The sequence below is a fragment of the Ceratina calcarata genome, unplaced genomic scaffold (genome assembly GCF_001652005.2).
Source record: "Ceratina calcarata isolate Rehan_Ccalc_2016 unplaced genomic scaffold, ASM165200v1 scaffold291.2, whole genome shotgun sequence".
Classification (NCBI taxonomy): domain Eukaryota; kingdom Metazoa; phylum Arthropoda; class Insecta; order Hymenoptera; family Apidae; genus Ceratina; species Ceratina calcarata.
In genome coordinates, this window is record NW_017151492.1 from 809,395 (window position 1) to 827,185 (window position 17,791).

The following is a 17,791-nucleotide window of genomic DNA, read 5'->3' on the forward strand; positions in this document are numbered from 1 at the left end:
AGATCGTATTTTTAACACTTTTTTAAATTTCATGTATTTTTATTAATTTTTCTTTCCCTTATTGTATCCTTTCGGTGCTGGCTCACTGTGGTCATATAGTTTTAAATGGGAGTCTCGCTGAAATTATATTGCGACATACGTACGGTCAACATGGAATTGTTCGTTCCGATTATAGTTATGAACATAAAGAGCACTTTGGCGAAACGAGCGAAACATTGTACACGTACAAGCGCTGGAACGATGGCCAGATAAAATAATTGAATGAGTCGTATTTTCGGGAAATCATCGTTAAACAAATGTTGGATAGTGTCTATAAAGTTTTATGAAAATCAAATTGGATTTTCAGATCCTAATGGTTTCTAAAATATATACTAGAACTTTACCGTGATAAGCTAGCGTAATACATCGAAGACAATATATTTAAAAGAAGTGGTTTGAAATTGAAACGCATCATTGTTAAGTTTTCTTTTATACGGGCGTGAACCATATGTTACAAATTACTTTGTACATTCGATGATATGAAAGTTGCAATTAAATAATAACACAGTTTGACATTACACTCCGTAAGGGAGAAAACACACACACACACACACACAGTATCAATTTAATCGATCGTTGTGAACGCAAGGCTCGCCTTGCACGCGAAAACGTTAACGTAGAAAAGCTGTCATAAGCCTCATAACACTTGCTATGTTCAATGTTCGACACGACGTCGTTACCGTCATTTTAATCTGATTTAAGGGTGTTGTACGAAATACCTGTTTCGCAACGTGTCAATTATAAACAGCAGAGATGTATACCGTGTAAGAAGGAGCGGCAGGACTTGACTGCCGTTTCGACCTCTGCATTTTACGATTCTGTGTATTTGATAAAACATGTATTGAAAAACGATACGTGCTACTCGATCGCGTATTGTAGCGTTAAGCTATTGACGACAGCTGGTTAATACGTATCGCTAACGTTACGGACTGGACGAACCGCGAGGAGATGGTCGAAGCCGTCGAATTACGATGTACGATGAATTTTATTAGCACTAATCGAACTGTACATACGCAGGAAAAAAGTTGTAGGTATTTTGTGTAAATGCAATTGTAAATATAATTATTCGAGCGATAGCGTAATCGCTTATTAATGACATTGTCATTCCGACAGCGGCGTGCACAAAATTATTATTTGTGATCTCGTAGTAATCAGTAATCATGTAATATATTAATGTATCAATAGCGTATTCATGTATGAAAATGTGTCTGTTTTTTAAGTTGCCGTCACACAGCAATACATATAAAGTTTACATCAGTCATTGAGAAAGTTTCTTCATATGCTATAGCGTCACATGCATTCCTTCCTTCGGTTCGCTTCTTCTTCCCTGACTTCCGGTTACGTTAAACTCGGTGCGATGAAAAACCGATGGTTAATGAACAAAACTTAATTTAACGTTGCTAGTATTGTGAAAAAACGAACTGTCTACAGGCATGTTCACGGAAGAGAAACCGAACAATGATCGTCGTTAATAAGATTCCGTCCATTGTTACACACAAAGGCACGAATACCGGCTGAAGCTCACCTTTGGGTCAGCAATGTGTGCGCGGTCAGTCGGTCGGTCGGTCGGTCGGTTGACTGTCGACTGATTCACCCATTTCCTATGTTCATACGTCTAAGTGCATATGTGCTCATGCATTGTCCTAAGTAATTAGGGTGATGGTGTGTTACACTGCTAAGGTTTCCTGTGAAATAGATACGTACACAGTAGCATCGGTTTTCGACTCGTTCAGAATGTTTAAACATATGTAGCATCCGACGTAATGCACGTCCCTTATGAGAATTGCCTAAAAGCAGCATAAATAATTTATTCTCTTCGTAGAACAAAATTGTATTTGGAGTAGGTATACAATTCCTGAAGTCTCGCGAAGCAGACACTCGATTAATCATAAGTCGCTTATTAAAAATGCGTTAAGGGTAGCGAATCGAAAACTTGAATAAAACCATGTTAAATGTATTCAAACGATCAATGACATCTATTATTTAACTTTTTTAAATACACGAAAATAGTTGGGCATTTATCAACTCGTTGGGGCGAGCCAATCTTTGGCATCTTCGAAGTTCAGACGTTTCACCGATTACGCTCGAATCGGATCAACGTTCACCTGCAGGCCTGACGAGCAGGTATACAAAGAGACGCTGAAGACGCGTGTCGGCGGCGGCGTCGTATGTCTGACAAGTCGCACGCATACACGCGGCGACAACAGGAACAACGAGAAGAACAAGAACGACGAATAGGAGCACGGCCGCGACGACGTTCACAAGAGCCGTGGTCGTGGTCGTCAGAAGTGCGGTTCCGAACGAGAAGAGATATCCTCCGGTTCGTGAGGGACCTATATAACAGTACCGCGTGTCTGGGTCAAGGGGCGGGCCGCCACGTTTATAGTATACTCTCTATATCGGACAGGTGTACCCCATTCCGACTCCACGAGTTCTCGCGTGCACCATCGAGCCCGCAGCCACGCCGTAACACGCGTCTTCCTAGCTGCCGCGACAGATATCAGTGGCGCATCGCGGTAAACACGAGGACATCGGTCGCACGGGCAGCTCCCGAGGACGCTTAACGAACCTCGAATCGGCCGCAACCGCTGGCATTTGTAAACGGCCTCTCGGGTCCTGCCTCCTCGCGCGTTCCCTCATTTCGTCCCCGTTTTCGCCACTGAAATCGGTCGAGATCAACCGACTGTGCTTTAGAGAGCCTCCGACCGCGCGGGTACGCGGAGATTTCTTGGCACATGGTGCTTCGATCAGTGCGGTGCGTCGTTCGAATCGTCCTCCACTTTTTCGTCGATCGTCTGTGACACGGAAACTGGAGAAACGAAACCTATCCATCCACGCTCGCCGACCTCCGCTTTCTGCTTGGAAAAACGTAAGGCATTTTCGAGCTCATCGCATCTGTTGTACTAACAATTCGTCGACGAGAGTAACTGACGATGCCCGATGGCAATCTATGTTCATCGTTACTCGTATATACGCGCGTTTAATTAGGTTTCAATCTCCGGTATGTCATTCTCCGATCAGATAACCGCTCCCATCCTCCCCTGGACGCATTTATTACACCGTACTACGAATTAACGAGTAATAATTATCACTTACCGAGGTGTAATCCAATTATCGTTAAACCGTTGATTAAGCTATTATCTACGGTAGAACCGCTGACGTCTATGTTTTGCTAATTAGTTGATAATGACAGGAGCAGCGATTCGCGGTTCGAAATTATATGGTACGCCGTACGATACGCACCGTGTTGCAGTGAACCACGTGGTGACCGCTTTCATTCTACATATCGAGTGTGCAGTGCACATGTACCGCAACAGTTGCCGGCTGTTAGAATCAATCTCACTGAGCTGCCACGGAAATCAGCAACCCATTTCACGTTTGCAATCAGTTACGATCGTTTCCTTCTCCATCTGTCACATTATTCTTCCGTCCAATAATACGTTACTTGGCTCGAACAGAACTCGTGGAAACAATCAATCATATTTTGATCGTCGAATCGAGATCGAGCTCTTGCATAAAGTCGTAGGCAAAAAGAACTCTATCGAGATACGTATAATTCTCGGGTGTGTCACGTAGACGTATCGAGCGATTAATAACAGCTAGACTCTCTATCTCGTTACTCGATCAGCATAATAGAAAGGTACAGCATAAGGCGGTCTTGTAAAAGGGTAATTAGATCGTGAATGACACCGGTCGTAAAATTTAACGCACTGGAAAGGAAAAGGTAGCCGGTATTAACGGTGGGCGATGTTCATTCATTGTGCACGTACCATGAATCGCGGTATATTTCTATGATCGATCAACAGTACGACTTCCTTACAACGAAAGTGCATCGAGTTGCCATTAAATTGTCAGTTTGCTTCGTTACGCTCGATTACTATGTATACGCTTCCTAGACAGAGTATTATAGATCATACGTACGACCCATGGACACGCTGTCGGTATATCACTAAAAGTTGTATTTCTCTCTGTAATAATAAACTGCGCTTCATCGATATTGATGATAATTTTTTAATGATCAAAATCATTTGTAATACGTAAAAACTTTCTAAAGTATCGATTAAAAAATAAAGGGGACGCGGAGACGTCGTTGGACCGTTTTCTATATAGGTCAGTATTAGGTACGCGCTTATTATGCGGATGCCTGACTTCGGAATTACCACACCGGTGGAACCGTTATATGTATTTGGCACCACGCCACATCTTCGACGTGCTCGATTCATGGTTAGCAGGGAACAACGGGTGTGTAAACAGCCGCCGGTAATTTTTATTCAAGCACAGGTTCATAGTGGAAGGAAGAACAGGTGTCACGGTCTATCGTGGCACGAATCGCAACGCGAGATAATAACTAATGTATGCCAGCAGTAAATAATAAGCACCCGTAACTTCGTTACGCTAACGGAATTCGTTATAGATTGCGATTTCTCAAGGGAACGTATTAATTATGCCGATGGACTTTGGGGCCGCGTGACGCGTAGCGAATTTTATCTGAAAAATTAGACGATACTGTGAATGACAAACTGAGATGTAAATACACGGTGAGATCGATCCGAACTTGACATGCATTGCTCGTAGCTTTTAGAAATTCCCGGGGCACATGGAATAGCAGATAAATGACCGGTTGAATCCGAAATCGGTGATTTGTCGCACGTAGATATTGGCTATCGTCTGACCTGAAAGCGCACGAAAATCTATCGGCAGGGGCACTTGAAACATTGGATCCGCGTAAGTGGATTCGGTACGTAAGCTGAAGGCCGATAGGTGAAAACCTACTTGCCTACATCGAGCGTCTCGCGCGCATCTCGAATTCATCGCACGATTATAGTGGATTGAGTTATCTCGCGATTTTATTCCGGCTCTCGGTACCCGAGAGACATATTCGACGTTAAAATCGTGACGGAGAGGAAAAAAAACGTTCATCGTCCGTATTTATTGTTCCGAGAATAAGGCATATATTTCATGAATGCGCGTAGCGTATGCACGTGACCGTTATTTAAGTACGGCTTGTATTACTCTTTTGATAAATTCGCACGCATGAGAGAGCACAGACACGGTATCGCGATCGTTTCGATAGTGAAATCGTTTTTCGTTCGTCCGCTGTTATTTTCCAGTCATAGCCGAGGGTCGATGATCGAGGGGACGCGACGTGATAAAAGTGTACGTGATTTTCCGAAACGCGACATGGGTTCGACGGGTTCGGTTCATACCTATAGTTGTCGATCGCGGCAGTCTGGTGTCATGGGTACAACGAGGTAACGGAGCGAAAACCCGGACATTCGGCAGGAATTTGGGACAGGTGGCCTAGTGGTCGTACGAGGCGAGCGTGCCTGATAATTGGCGATTAAACACGAGCGCGGCGTCCAATGATGGACCGGTTCGTTCGTTCGATGTTCACCATTTTCTACTCACAATTCTATGTCTCACCTATACCCTCATTCGAAATTCGAAATGGGCACAACTAAATGCTGCAGCGTCGCTTAATGTTTTTTGATCTCCTCGAATTATACTCACAGACTGCAATTAATTAGCTTCGAGGAAAGTGTAGAAATCATTTCATTGAACATTTTTAATGCTATTTATTTTTCATATAAATAAGTAATTAGTTGTATAAAAGAAATTATTCTTCCAGCGCCACGTTCGCAATACTCCACCGTGGACGCCAACACGGTATGCGGTGGCGAATCTTCATTTTAGCCTGTCTCCTATTAAAGGGGGTAAGTAAATTCAAATCTTATCCTCTACAATTTTTACTCTTTACTAACTTCATCGACAAAGAAAGAAATTTAAAAAAAGGACTGCGTTACGTTCATCAATTGCACGCAGTCCAAAAGTATTGCGCAAGTTTTTTGAACGACTGGGAGGTAAATGACCGAGACTGAAAATCGTCAGAAAAGAAAAACCTGTACGAAACAGGGAATCGTTAGTCAAAATTCATCCGGCGGCAAAAATAACGTGCGGCGACATTGCAAAGAGGGTAGGTCGGTATGTCTGCGTGGGTAATTACTACATTATAACCCAGATATCGAGGTGGGTACATAGCCTGCAATGCCGTTACCCAGTGCTCTGACCCAGAGCTAAGGGCGACTCGAGGCCCGGTCGATGTCTTGAAATGGTGCGCGGCGTTCCGATCCGGCTCATCCACGTCTACTACGAAGTAACGTTTTACCGTCGAGTGCCTTCACCACGAATCGGTCTTACAAGATTGCGCGCAAAAATCGTACACGAAACGACCGGTTCCGTGATCTTGCTTTCCCACCCATGCATTCATGCATTCTTAGGGTCCGACACGTTTTCAATTCGTCCATTACTTCTCTTCTCCATCACTGTTATACCAAATTCATTCTTACCGTAACAACATTCGTATGTACATTTTCGTGTCATCAATTAATTTTATTACCGCTCGTTATAGAAGGTCACTGAATAAAAAATACCATTCAGAAGTTTCGTTATTTATTATAAAGCGTGGCAAAAATACATATAAATTTGTTAAAATGTAAAAATATATTAATTTAATCATCACAATAATGAATTCACAGATAACGTAATTTGATAAAATCATTAAACAATTAATCGTTTATAGTATTCATCCCGATAATGAACGATTTTATACCTTTCGTAAGAAAGTAATTTAGTTTTGTACAACGTGAATAAGATAAAACTACTTCGTAACGGTAGAGCATGATCGTTCTTGTACAGTCTCGGGAGCACGGGATGAATGAAACGGAGTTAGAATGAATGAAATACCTTCCTAAGACGATAGAAGAAATTCTTGGAGATAGAGTTCCTCTTGAATGAACGATAATCATCTTTTCAAACTGTGATACAATCTTCTTCAATGGAATCAAATCGTAGAGTTTAATTACTAAGAATAACTCCGAAACGAGAACGATATAATGCGTGAACCATCGACTTCATTTCACCTGAAGGACGGTCATCGTCTTTTCCGGCGGAGCGCGCGGTGCCGCGGCCGAAATCCATAATGGGCGCGTTCACAGGTGACCCAGTAAGCTATCGTCGAATTATGGGACACGCCGGCCGGAGAGTCATGACGAGATAAGCAGATGTCGGAATCGGCGGAGGGTAGAGACGGGAAACCGAACGTGTACCCGAAGCGCTGGTGAGCCTGGCCGATTGACCTGCGGCTAAAGACACGGGTGGTCCGTTATGCCCCAGGGTCATGCGTGACGCAATCAGCCACTACACTCTGGTGTACGGGCCCCGATGCTCCTATTCCGTCGTTTGGTCGCCCCTCCTCGACCCTCCGAACCCGTCATTCGTCGAACAGTCAGAACGGGTTTGTTGATCAGAGACTGTTGTCTCCCGTATTGGTCATCAAGAATGCGCACGACCGGAGATAGCTCTTTGAGCGGATCTTCTGTCTGTGACAAGAGGCCAAGGATGAAAAATGCATCTCTTTTTGCCGGGTCGAAGCACTTTTATCTCTGTGCCTCTGCCCGCTTGAAATTGTGATTTCATGCTCATACCATGCGCCCAGAGTGAACGTACATTGTTCGCCTGCGAGAGTCACGATTTCTATTAATTCGATAAATAATTCCTATCATTAGAAGGGCTCGGATGATGCTGATTCGTGAGGCGCGAATCGTGATTAATGAAGCTATTTAAGCTACGTGGGTTTCGTGACCGCGTGTGTAACCAGCCGCAGCTTTCGTTCACACGTCCGAGGTACGGTTAATTCTTTCGTCAGGATCGTGCAGAGTAAATTCATGCGTCGTTACACGATAATTTAGGTGAATATGTATGCACGGGCATTCGCTGATTGCACCGGCGCGGCGAGCGCTCGTTCGGGATAAAGGCGGGCCGTTTTTAAAGAACTCGCACGTCTGCAAATTACGTGCAGCCAGACAACGTCAATCTACTTTCACGCTTTCTCATCGTTTACCCCTTTCCCCCGTACGGGCGTTCTACAAAATATTTCACTACCTACTTTGCATGGGAATACGTTCTCAGTAATGCGTTCCGTTTATATGTTCGCAGCTGGCTCGGACCGAGGACGTGGAAGTAGTCGAGGCAATCCCAGGAAAGGACAATCGGAACGACAATTCAGCTTTAAACCGGCAAGATAACGATATAAATAGTTCAGACCAGCTGGCGTTAGAATCGTTAGGAGAGAAGGATGCCGGTGGTAATCACTACAAATCGGGTCCTCTTCGGCATCCTCTTCCGCCGAATCGAGGAGGTTTGGGAATGCCGCATCCAAGGCCGCACCATAACGTCGCTTACCACGGCCCACCGCCACCCTTACCGCCGTCGAAAACGGTACCAGAAGCAATGGACAAGATCTATACTACCGGTGGCGGCATCAGCACAGCGGTAGGTGCCGAACCATGGCCAGCAGCCACCCCAGACATGCCGAAGATCATTTCTCTGGACGTGAAGTGCGAGAAAAATCTGATGAAAGTTTACCTCGGTTTCGATAAACCGTTCTACGGTATAGTCTTCAGCAAGGGTCACTACAGCAACATAAACTGTGTACACTTGCCGGCTGGCTTAGGGCGCACCTCGGTTAATTTCGAGATCAGCATTCACGCGTGTGGCACAGCTGGGAACACCGAGAATGGTTTATACGGGTACGGCGCCGAGTCCGGGTCGGGAACGTACTTCGAGAACATTATTGTGGTGCAATACGATCCACAAGTTCAGGAAGTTTGGGACCAGGCGCGTAAGCTGCGGTGCACTTGGCACGACTTGTACGAGAAGTCTGTTACGTTCCGTCCGTTCCCGGTCGACATGCTGGACGTGGTGCGCGCCGATTTCGCCGGCGATAATGTTGGCTGCTGGATGCAGATACAAGTCGGAAAGGGCCCATGGGCGTCGGAGGTCTCCGGGCTGGTTAAGATCGGTCAGACGATGACGATGGTGCTCGCGATAAAGGACGACGACTCCAAGTTCGACATGCTCGTGAGGAACTGCATGGCTCACGACGGCAAACGAGCGCCGATACAGTTGGTAGATCAGAGAGGTTGTATCACGAGGCCTAAGCTGATGTCGCGGTTCACCAAGATCAAGAACTTCGGTGCCTCTGCGTCGGTTCTCTCCTACGCCCACTTCCAGGCGTTCAAATTCCCCGACTCGATGGAAGTGCACTTCCAGTGCACGATTCAGATATGCAGGTATCAATGTCCAGAACAGTGCTCGGAATCTCCGTTGTTGCTGGAATCTCAGGGATTGCTGGAGAATCATCATGGCTCGTCGAACGGACACCCTGATTCCGGCTATGGTCCCCCGCCGCCCATTCCGCTTCCGTTGGAAGCTTACTTACAGGCGACCGCTGGACGCCCACGAGACGAGAGACGTAGGAAATCACGAGAGATAGTACCGACGCCGCAGAAGGCGGTCGGAGTAAATCGCATAATACGCGTTGTTTCCACGGGAGACTTGACGTTCTCCATCGATGAGACGAACAATGGAGAATCGAACGGGCCGACGATGGTTTTTCCCGTGCGTAATGAGAACGCATCGGCCAACGCTGCCATGATTTGCATGACTACCCCAGGTTTTGCTGTCACTCTCATAGTGCTTCTTGCTGTGTTACTGTCCTCGTGTATACTTTCCACCTACCTCTGTCTACGGTTAAGACCGTTCTCAGGAAAAGCTAGGAAGACTGCGACGTATTATAACGGAGAACAAAACGCGCCTAAAAAGTCGACGAGGTCGTGCTTCTACTCATAAGTAAAAACGATCGTAGCGTCTTGAAATATACGGCGCGCTGTCGATCGGTTCTACTTTTGCAGTGAAGAACCCTCGCATCGAGCAGGTTTCTTTCCCAAAACTAGTTCCACAATTTTCATACCATTCGACTATTTATACGAATAAATGTTGTGAATTATGATCATCGCTTTTCCGATATACTACCGAATTGCTCAACGGACTAGTGGTCAGATCTTTTTCTATACCAATGTATATGTTCTGCTAGCTTTTATTTTGTCTGCATTGTTAAAGTTCAATCTATTAGACGTCGCGCAAACCGGTCCTCTTGGCCGCGCCATTCCAGGTATCGTAGAGGCTACAGAATGTCGCAAGCATGATTCCGTATACCGGCACGTATCAGGCGGTGTATCGTTCGTAATAAAATAAATAGGATACTGTTCGCTACGTGTGCTGCATCTGTTTGATCAGAGAGTAATACGGATTTGTGCTTCGTCACGACGAAACATACGCTCAAGCCGTTATGTATAGACACTCAGAAAATTTAGTCAAAGATAATCAAACGTGACTGAATCGTCACAGATATTTCGGGACCGTGGTATTTGGGTATTTTCATTTTTAATTAATTGTTACCCGTCACGTATGTAACGATACGTGACTCGGTATGATTAAGGCTGAGATACTGCGAAAGAATAGTTTAGTTTTCAAAGAAAATCGTTTCTCTTTTTTAATATTATTTTTTATTATAATATTATTATTTAACGTTATTTATTTATTACTAAAATATGTTCCAAATCATTGCGGGTTCATTCGTTGCGTTTGCAATTCTACAAGAGCCAGTCATTCTCGTAAAATTTATAACAAAAAATTATCTTGGTTTGGACAATCTTACGTTTAAGGTAACATTAAATACGAGAGGTTCCGCTTCAGTGAAGCGGACACTTTGCAACGTTAGTTTTTATACACGCTGCCATGTAACCAATTGATGAGCATTTTATCTTCCTCTTCAAATATTGTATTAACAATTAATCAACAGAAATCAAAACAGGTTAAATGATAATAAATGATGGATTATCTCCGTTGCGATATTTTTCTACCTTTTACGTACGAAAAATGAAATGAAACAAAAATTAACTGCGTCAGAGTGCGAGACGTGAGAAGAATGTATAAATGAATATAATAGTCAGTAGCTCATAATATAAAAGATTACAGTATAATATAATGTTTAATGTTAATATAAAAATGTTTATAAATTATTGGTCGTCGATGAAGCATTATATTTTTACAAGAATATTAATGTTCGAACGTTTGTATGTGAATAAAATAATTATATGTTCGTATTTCGTTTTTTTTTTCTATATTAATCTTCACTCGACCAGTGAATACAACTACAGTTCTTTCGGGTTCCACTGCGATGACCTAAATTCTTTTTAACCGAGGAAAAAAGAAAGACACGGGAAGAAAGTAATTACGGTTCTGTGGAAATAGGTCAAGGTCCTGTAAATACATTTATTGGCATTACCATTGATTCATGTTAAATAAAAACGATCTATCGATTGAAAATCGATTTAACACTTTGTTCCTTTGCTCGAGGTGATATTATTATAGCAGTTGTCATATACCGTGTAATCTTACACTTTTAAATTGGTGATTGCTATACTTATATTCAATTTAACAATTATTCTTTTCTCCAAGCGTACTAGAAAATACTTTCATTTTTTTCTTTACACGTGTAAATACACATATCTTGCTTAGAATCTAACGTGTTATAAATCTGGCGTTTCGCAAAACGTTTGGACGAGTAAGTAAATAAAAAGTATCAATCCAAACACCGTATCATTAATTCATTTTTTTTTTGGGGGGTTGGGGGCATTAAAGGAAGAATAATATTTTCTTTTTATTACTACAGAAGAAGTATTTCGAGGATCCTTATTTTCTTGTACAAAAAAAACCGTCACTTCCTATTTCCAAAGCGACGCTCTTCATCATTTATATGTATAATTACGTATATATGGTATCTCAGAATCGACAAGATTCCATTTATGATATCGAACGTCTTCCGACGTTCGGAATTGTTTCAACGATTATTATATAATTTTTACTATTATCTAGATGCCTGGTTCCATTAATTTTCAACCTTCAGGTGACACTGATATAGAGAATAAATATGAAACAAATAGAAAGATACATACAGGATGACATATGCGCCTTTTAACCATAGAGATATTATCTCTATGCTTTTAACACGCAGAAGTCAATATTTCCATTTATTATATGCATCTTTATTAAAGAGTGTCAAAAAAAGGTTGAAGACTCGGGGCACTGACTAAAATAATATTGGATTTTCGTATTAATTAGACTAAGATATAATATACTTGAAAGAAAGGATAAAATTGGAGATTGGTAATAACATTTTCAAAGTTTCCCGAAAACATTCATAAGTATTTCTTCTACCTTCAATTAAAAATAGCAGCTGTGCTTTCAGCCTCTTCAGGGCTAATCCTAGAGGTGCTGTTTCAAAATGTTCCCGCCTAGCGTCGTTAGTTGGCGTAGCTATTGATGACAACAAAATCGATATTGACGTATTTTCGATAATCAAACATGGTTGACTCGCGTCTGCGATGTATTGTGCTAGGAGTTGACCGACGAAAAACGTGTGTCAGTTATATTTTTCAGTTATTTCAAGAGTAACAAATAGATCTTTGATTGCGCGTAAGTCATTAGAACACTGTTGTTTAGTTAATTCAGCCGGTAAGCATGTATAGTGTGTGTACTGTGATACAACTTCGTCGATGTTCCGACAGTATTGACACGGCTCTTAGAATACGTTGATGCTGGGTATGTACCTAATATTTAATTGACAGAATTATATTGTGATTCCCTTAACACTTTGGCGATCGATGTTTGATACAGAGACTCGCATTTCTAAACTCTTGCTACGTGTATAGAGATTGTTAATCGTTTGTAAAAGCAAGCTACCCTTGCTCCCATAACTAGTCGAATATTCACGCGGTCGTCATAATGTTAACGTGAAAAATAATGGATATTTTCTGACATCGTGGGTAACTTTGACTATTAATCTAATTAGATCGAGACGTAGCTGAATGATGTAGCGGTTCCGATGTGAATCTATCATACAAAACGTCATACAGGAATGGAGATCCGTGTGCAAGAGAATGGCGGCGAGAAAGGTAGGAATAAATAATAATCTCCATATTGTATGAATTACTAATTTCTAAGAGGAATGACTCCTCATTTGTCAGACACGGATTAACGTAGTTTGACATTCTATACAGAGACGTAAAGGCATGGATAAATCTTCGAGAATATATTCCAATTATAAAATTAAATATATTAGAATTATTATTAATAGTATACGAGTATTTATGATTATATTAATATTGAACCGTCATAATCGACGTTTGTGTTTCCTTATAATATTCGTCGTTAATCGTATATAATAAATATTAAATTGTCGATTCTCAAGTGAAACGTTTTAAATAAGAATTTATCAGCTATATATAGATTACAAAATTTCCTATATTAATTAGTAATTCCTACATCGATGTATCTTATTAATTTTTATTACATCGTATATCGATCAATTTCTATCACGATTACGCGAATATACTAGTCAGCAGCACCTCTAGTAAATCATTCAAGTAGACGCGGAATGCTAACAACGCGTATTACGATTTAGGGTCTAGCCCCACTGACGACACGACAACGACACGTAAAGAAAGGGCATAAATCGCGTTAATTCGTATTCTACAGATTCGTAGAAAAGATTCTCGTCGTCTTCTCGTTCATGAATTATCTAAGTTAAGGATTTGTAAGCGAAGGTAGCTTCATTCTGTTCCCTCTCGTCTTTGACGCGATTAGATGTCGAACAAAGAACTAGATTGTTGCTAGCGATATTATTCGCAATTCCAAATTTTAAAAATCTGCCGAATTGTACTATTCGATGTGTTTTACATTTCTATGACGCATCTTATCGTGCACGATTATTACTTACCCGATACCAACAATTCCATAATGTTCTCTTTTGTGAGACTAAGAGAAATAAGAAATAGGACGGAGTAAACAAAAATCGTCGAATACTTGTTACTTGTGGGGAACACGACTCGTTGTTTAAAAAAATAGAGAGAGAGAAGAAAAATATAGTCGCGCGTGATTTGACGCACTTAAAATACTTTGTACAGCGTACTATTTTGCACATTGTCTTTCGCGGGGCGTGCACCAACCGCGCGTCCCACTGGTAGCAACACAAAAGTCACGGCGATCGGAATCGTCAACCTCTCTCGACCGCGGGACTCGTGGCCGCGACTGGACTCGTTTGTTTTTGCTGAATTTGTTCCGGATGAGCTGGTCTCGTCGCGCAGCGTACACGTAGCAACCCGTAAGGTAACCAGCCGTTCGTCGAGTGCACCGGTCTATTGTTCTTTCTGCTGTCGACCGCCTCGCGCTGCGTCTGCAGCCGGTGCAGCATCGCGCCGGCTACTAGGGCAGATATCACCGCAGAAAGCGCTACGACGATGAACAGCGCGCTGAAACCGGGCATCGGCAGGCAAATACCGTAAACCACTTCCTCGCGTATTCTACCTTGGAAAACGGTCACCGCTTCCGCGTGAGTGTCCGGACTGAAAGCTAGATCAGCCTCGGAGATCACCTCGTACAACCCGCTCACGCCGACGTCGGCGCTGCGGATCTTCCTATCGGACACCACGACCGATCTCTTTCGTCTGCCGTTCGGAGACGAAAGAGGTGTCACTGGTAACACGCCGCTATCTCCTTCGAGATTTCGGGGCCCGTGAGGAAACTGTTCTTGATCGTTCTCGTACCGCGTCACCCTCGGAGGATCCTGTAAACGAGCGTTCCAAGTTTCAGTAACGAAACGACCACTACCTCATTAAGATCTTATCTCGTTCAAGAGAAAAGGTTCGACGAAATCTCGATCAGCTGATTTCATCTCTGTAGATTAGTTCGTTGGATAGGTTTAAACCGAGTGAAAAAGGAATGATCGTATAGAAGGTTTAGAGGAAAGTGAGATATATTTACCACGAATGGTCTTGAAAGATCGGCATCGTCCGACTGATGTTCTTCGTTCGGTGTCTCAACGACCGGCGCCGGTAGCCGGTTGCTTGTTTGCGCCTGTGCCTTCGGTACTGACTTCTCGACTCCCAAGAAGTGACCCCCTATCGAGGTCATCTCATCACCATCTTGAATGATGTCATCGTAAAGGGAACCGTCACCTTGCTCGGCTCCTCCTCCCACGTTTTCGTTGTTCTTGTCGGCACTGTTGGTCTCGTCGCCGTGAACGGTGGGCGGTGCTGTGGTCTGCGGATACTGCGGTCGTATCTGATCCTTGCGCTCTTGAATGTAGTGGCCGACAGATCCGCTCAGTTGACAGTGATCCAAACATCCGTGACGACAGATCTCAACCTTGACATTGATCAAAACGAGTTATTACTACCACGAGCCTCCCCTCTAATCACCGTTTCTCTCGTCTTTTTTCTAAACATCAATTTACATAATGAACAGTCCTGTTATTTAACACACTCGTACGCAAAGCAAATTCATTAAGCCGCTCGTTCAGCTGTTTAATCGCAAATATTTGCCGCTTACCACGGCGTACGAGCCTCTCGAAGTTAACGCGAGCCACGCCGGAGGTAGCTTCGCGGCGTGTAACAATATTTTGACTCGCCGACAATCGGTGTTTTCGATCGCGCAAATTGTTTCACCCGTCCCGTATTACCCGACGTCGTTTACCTTGCACTTGATGTGCACGCTCAACGCGTCCGGGAACTTGAACGCGTGGAAGAACGCGTAAGTGATGACCGTCGCCCGGTCGTCGGAGCCTCGCGCCTTCAGGAATCGGCTGATCATCTTCGGCCTGAGGACGCATCCGAACTCGTCGCTCAGCTGTATCGTGTGTCCGCCGCCGTCTGAGGCCACGCACGATTTCACACGCATATCGAACTCCCCTGCAGCGAACCAATTACGAAATTCGTGTTAACAAACGAACAGTTCCGACGACCGTCGCTGTTACCCATTCAAATTCTGTTCGTTACCGCTGTTACCTCGATAATCATTTATAGCGACGACCAAAGTGAGGGTGGAGCCGAGTGGTACTATTCCCGAGACCGGCGGTGCCCAAGGTCCCTTGCCGTGCTGGATTTCCATCCAACAGTCCACGTTGTCCCCTACAATGTCGATAGAACAGCAAGCTCGTATTTGTACTCCGTTTCAGAGGCAGTTTCCTCCCTCTCGCTCTCTCTTTAAACTTGGCGTGCCAGGTGCGATTTATACGTGTTGTATAAAGTGAAATTAAGTGGCGCGGCTGCGGTTCCACCTGTGGTCAACCGCGGCTACACCACGATTTACCATGTGCGCGACGCGATCATTTACCTTGTATTAAACTCTTCGCACAAGAGGATCATCGTTTCGCCTATTCATTACGTGTTCGTAAAACCGCGCGTGGTAAAGTGTTGTCAGCATAAATCGCGGGATATCGTAAATTAGATTCTTTATGTTCGAATATTTTACGATTCTACGAATGGGGAGCATTAAACATCGAGAAGAAAAAATATATTCTGTAACTATACCTCTGAAGTCTAATTGTATTACGTCGAGGTCTGCGATGACCATTGGCGGTTTCGAAGCGGTCTTTTCGTAATCGTTGAACCATTCGCATCGCAATCGTTTGGCCTCGTCCCAGACTTCTAGCAAATCTTTGTCGTATTGAACGACGACGGTGTTCTCATAGAACTGGCCGTGCATGTCTGGTTTGGTGCCGCATCTGCGATCAGGCAAGCAAAATCTCAACTAAACATACCACTCGTTAGGCAACACTTTTCATTTAATCTCTTTAATCGCGGACGTGTAAAACTGGTGAAATTGATTCATCGTTCAGCAAACGACTGCTAATTAAATCCGACCGCTCGTCCAATTACTCTCCATCGCGTTTGCGAGCCGGTTCGCGCTCCGCAACGGTTCCGATTAGAGTCATAAGTTATCGATTTTCCATGGTGCTCGCGATAAGCCGCGCCGGCCGAGCATTAACGTCTCCGCACGTCTTAAATCCTCTGATCGAGTCGAACGTGCGGTACGTTTATCCGCGGAGATGTTCCCGCGAGATAGACACGGCCCGTCGGACATGTACTGTACGCGAAATCTCGATCACCCTTACCTCGCGTAGGCTATCCGAAAGGAGAAGAAAGTCTGGCCGGTGGACGGCGGGACGTAGACGCATCGCGGGTCGGCGTGTTGACCCTTAGACGAGACGATGCCCTCGAAGGGCTGGGAGAACGATAGGTGTACGTCCATGTGATCCTTTCCGCACATCACTTCGAGGGACTGTATGGCTGGCATTCCCTCTGGCCTTTCCAGCGGCCAAATGTCGCTGTTGCTACCGACGCTCTTCAAGCCAACCACCTGTGCACATGCAAAGAATACATTTTTCCACCTTGAACCCGGCGACCTCTCCTTCCTTTCTCACTGCCTCGCGCCACCGGTTACCGCGGACGCCTTCTATGAATATCGTTCAGCCACAAAGTTACCGCGCGTAAATCACGCAGTCCGGCACTCACCGCTCGGACCATTGTAACGAAATTTATTGCGAATTTATCGGTACTTTGAAGTCTACGTCTGTATCCGCCGTTCATTAGCCCATTACCTTGCAATAAAGGGCAGCGGCATAATGATTGATCTAACCACCACGTGACCCCATAATCTTTTTTGATAAATCGTTAATCACGCGGGAAACGTTCATCTTCTACCGAATGGTACTTCGCGCGAGTTTTAATCCAACGAATTCATCCTGTCGCCTATAAAGAAATATTTCAATATAAAGAGTCCCATAAATCAGAGGAAAAAGTCCGGGATTCATCATCGTCGAAGAGTGTTTTAAGGATGTATTGGCTATACAGTCAATCCCAAAAGTTTATGCACTTTAGAAACGCATTTTTTAAAAAGAAATCGGACGTCGGAAGAACATTGCTAATAATAAACAACAAAAAAAAATTTTCGATTTTTCCGAGATTTTTCCAAGGGGTACCCCTTCAATTTCTTCCAAATTTTCGTTTTT

The 17,791-nt window shown here is 43.7% G+C and overlaps 2 protein-coding genes across 3 annotated transcripts; one reads left to right on the plus strand and one right to left on the minus strand.

Moving 5' to 3' along the window:
* The first annotated feature begins 2,821 nt into the window (after nucleotides 1-2,821).
* Nucleotides 2,822-11,006, plus strand: dy (transmembrane protein dusky). 2 transcript variants are annotated; one of them, XM_018022619.2, is made up of 3 exons: nucleotides 2,822-2,908; nucleotides 5,669-5,753; nucleotides 8,035-11,005. In XM_018022619.2, the coding sequence occupies exons 2-3, from the start codon at nucleotides 5,709-5,711 to the stop codon at nucleotides 9,727-9,729; spliced, it is 1,740 nt and encodes a 579-aa protein (XP_017878108.1). In that variant the 5' UTR covers nucleotides 2,822-2,908; nucleotides 5,669-5,708; the 3' UTR covers nucleotides 9,730-11,005. The 2 variants fall into 2 exon arrangements, with proteins under 2 accessions (XP_017878108.1, XP_026668425.1); XM_026812624.1 differs by lacking the exon at nucleotides 2,822-2,908 and adding an exon at nucleotides 4,751-4,777 and having other exon boundaries at nucleotides 8,035-11,006.
* A 2,448-nt stretch (nucleotides 11,007-13,454) lies between these two features.
* On the minus strand, nucleotides 13,455-17,091 carry m (zona pellucida domain-containing protein miniature). Its single transcript, XM_026812601.1, has 6 exons — nucleotides 16,895-17,091; nucleotides 16,311-16,504; nucleotides 15,786-15,908; nucleotides 15,475-15,689; nucleotides 14,764-15,147; nucleotides 13,455-14,566 (listed from the first exon to the last, which is right to left on the minus strand). The coding sequence occupies exons 1-6, from the start codon at nucleotides 17,074-17,076 to the stop codon at nucleotides 13,997-13,999; spliced, it is 1,668 nt and encodes a 555-aa protein (XP_026668402.1). The 5' UTR covers nucleotides 17,077-17,091; the 3' UTR covers nucleotides 13,455-13,996.
* Nucleotides 17,092-17,791: the final 700 nt, after the last annotated feature.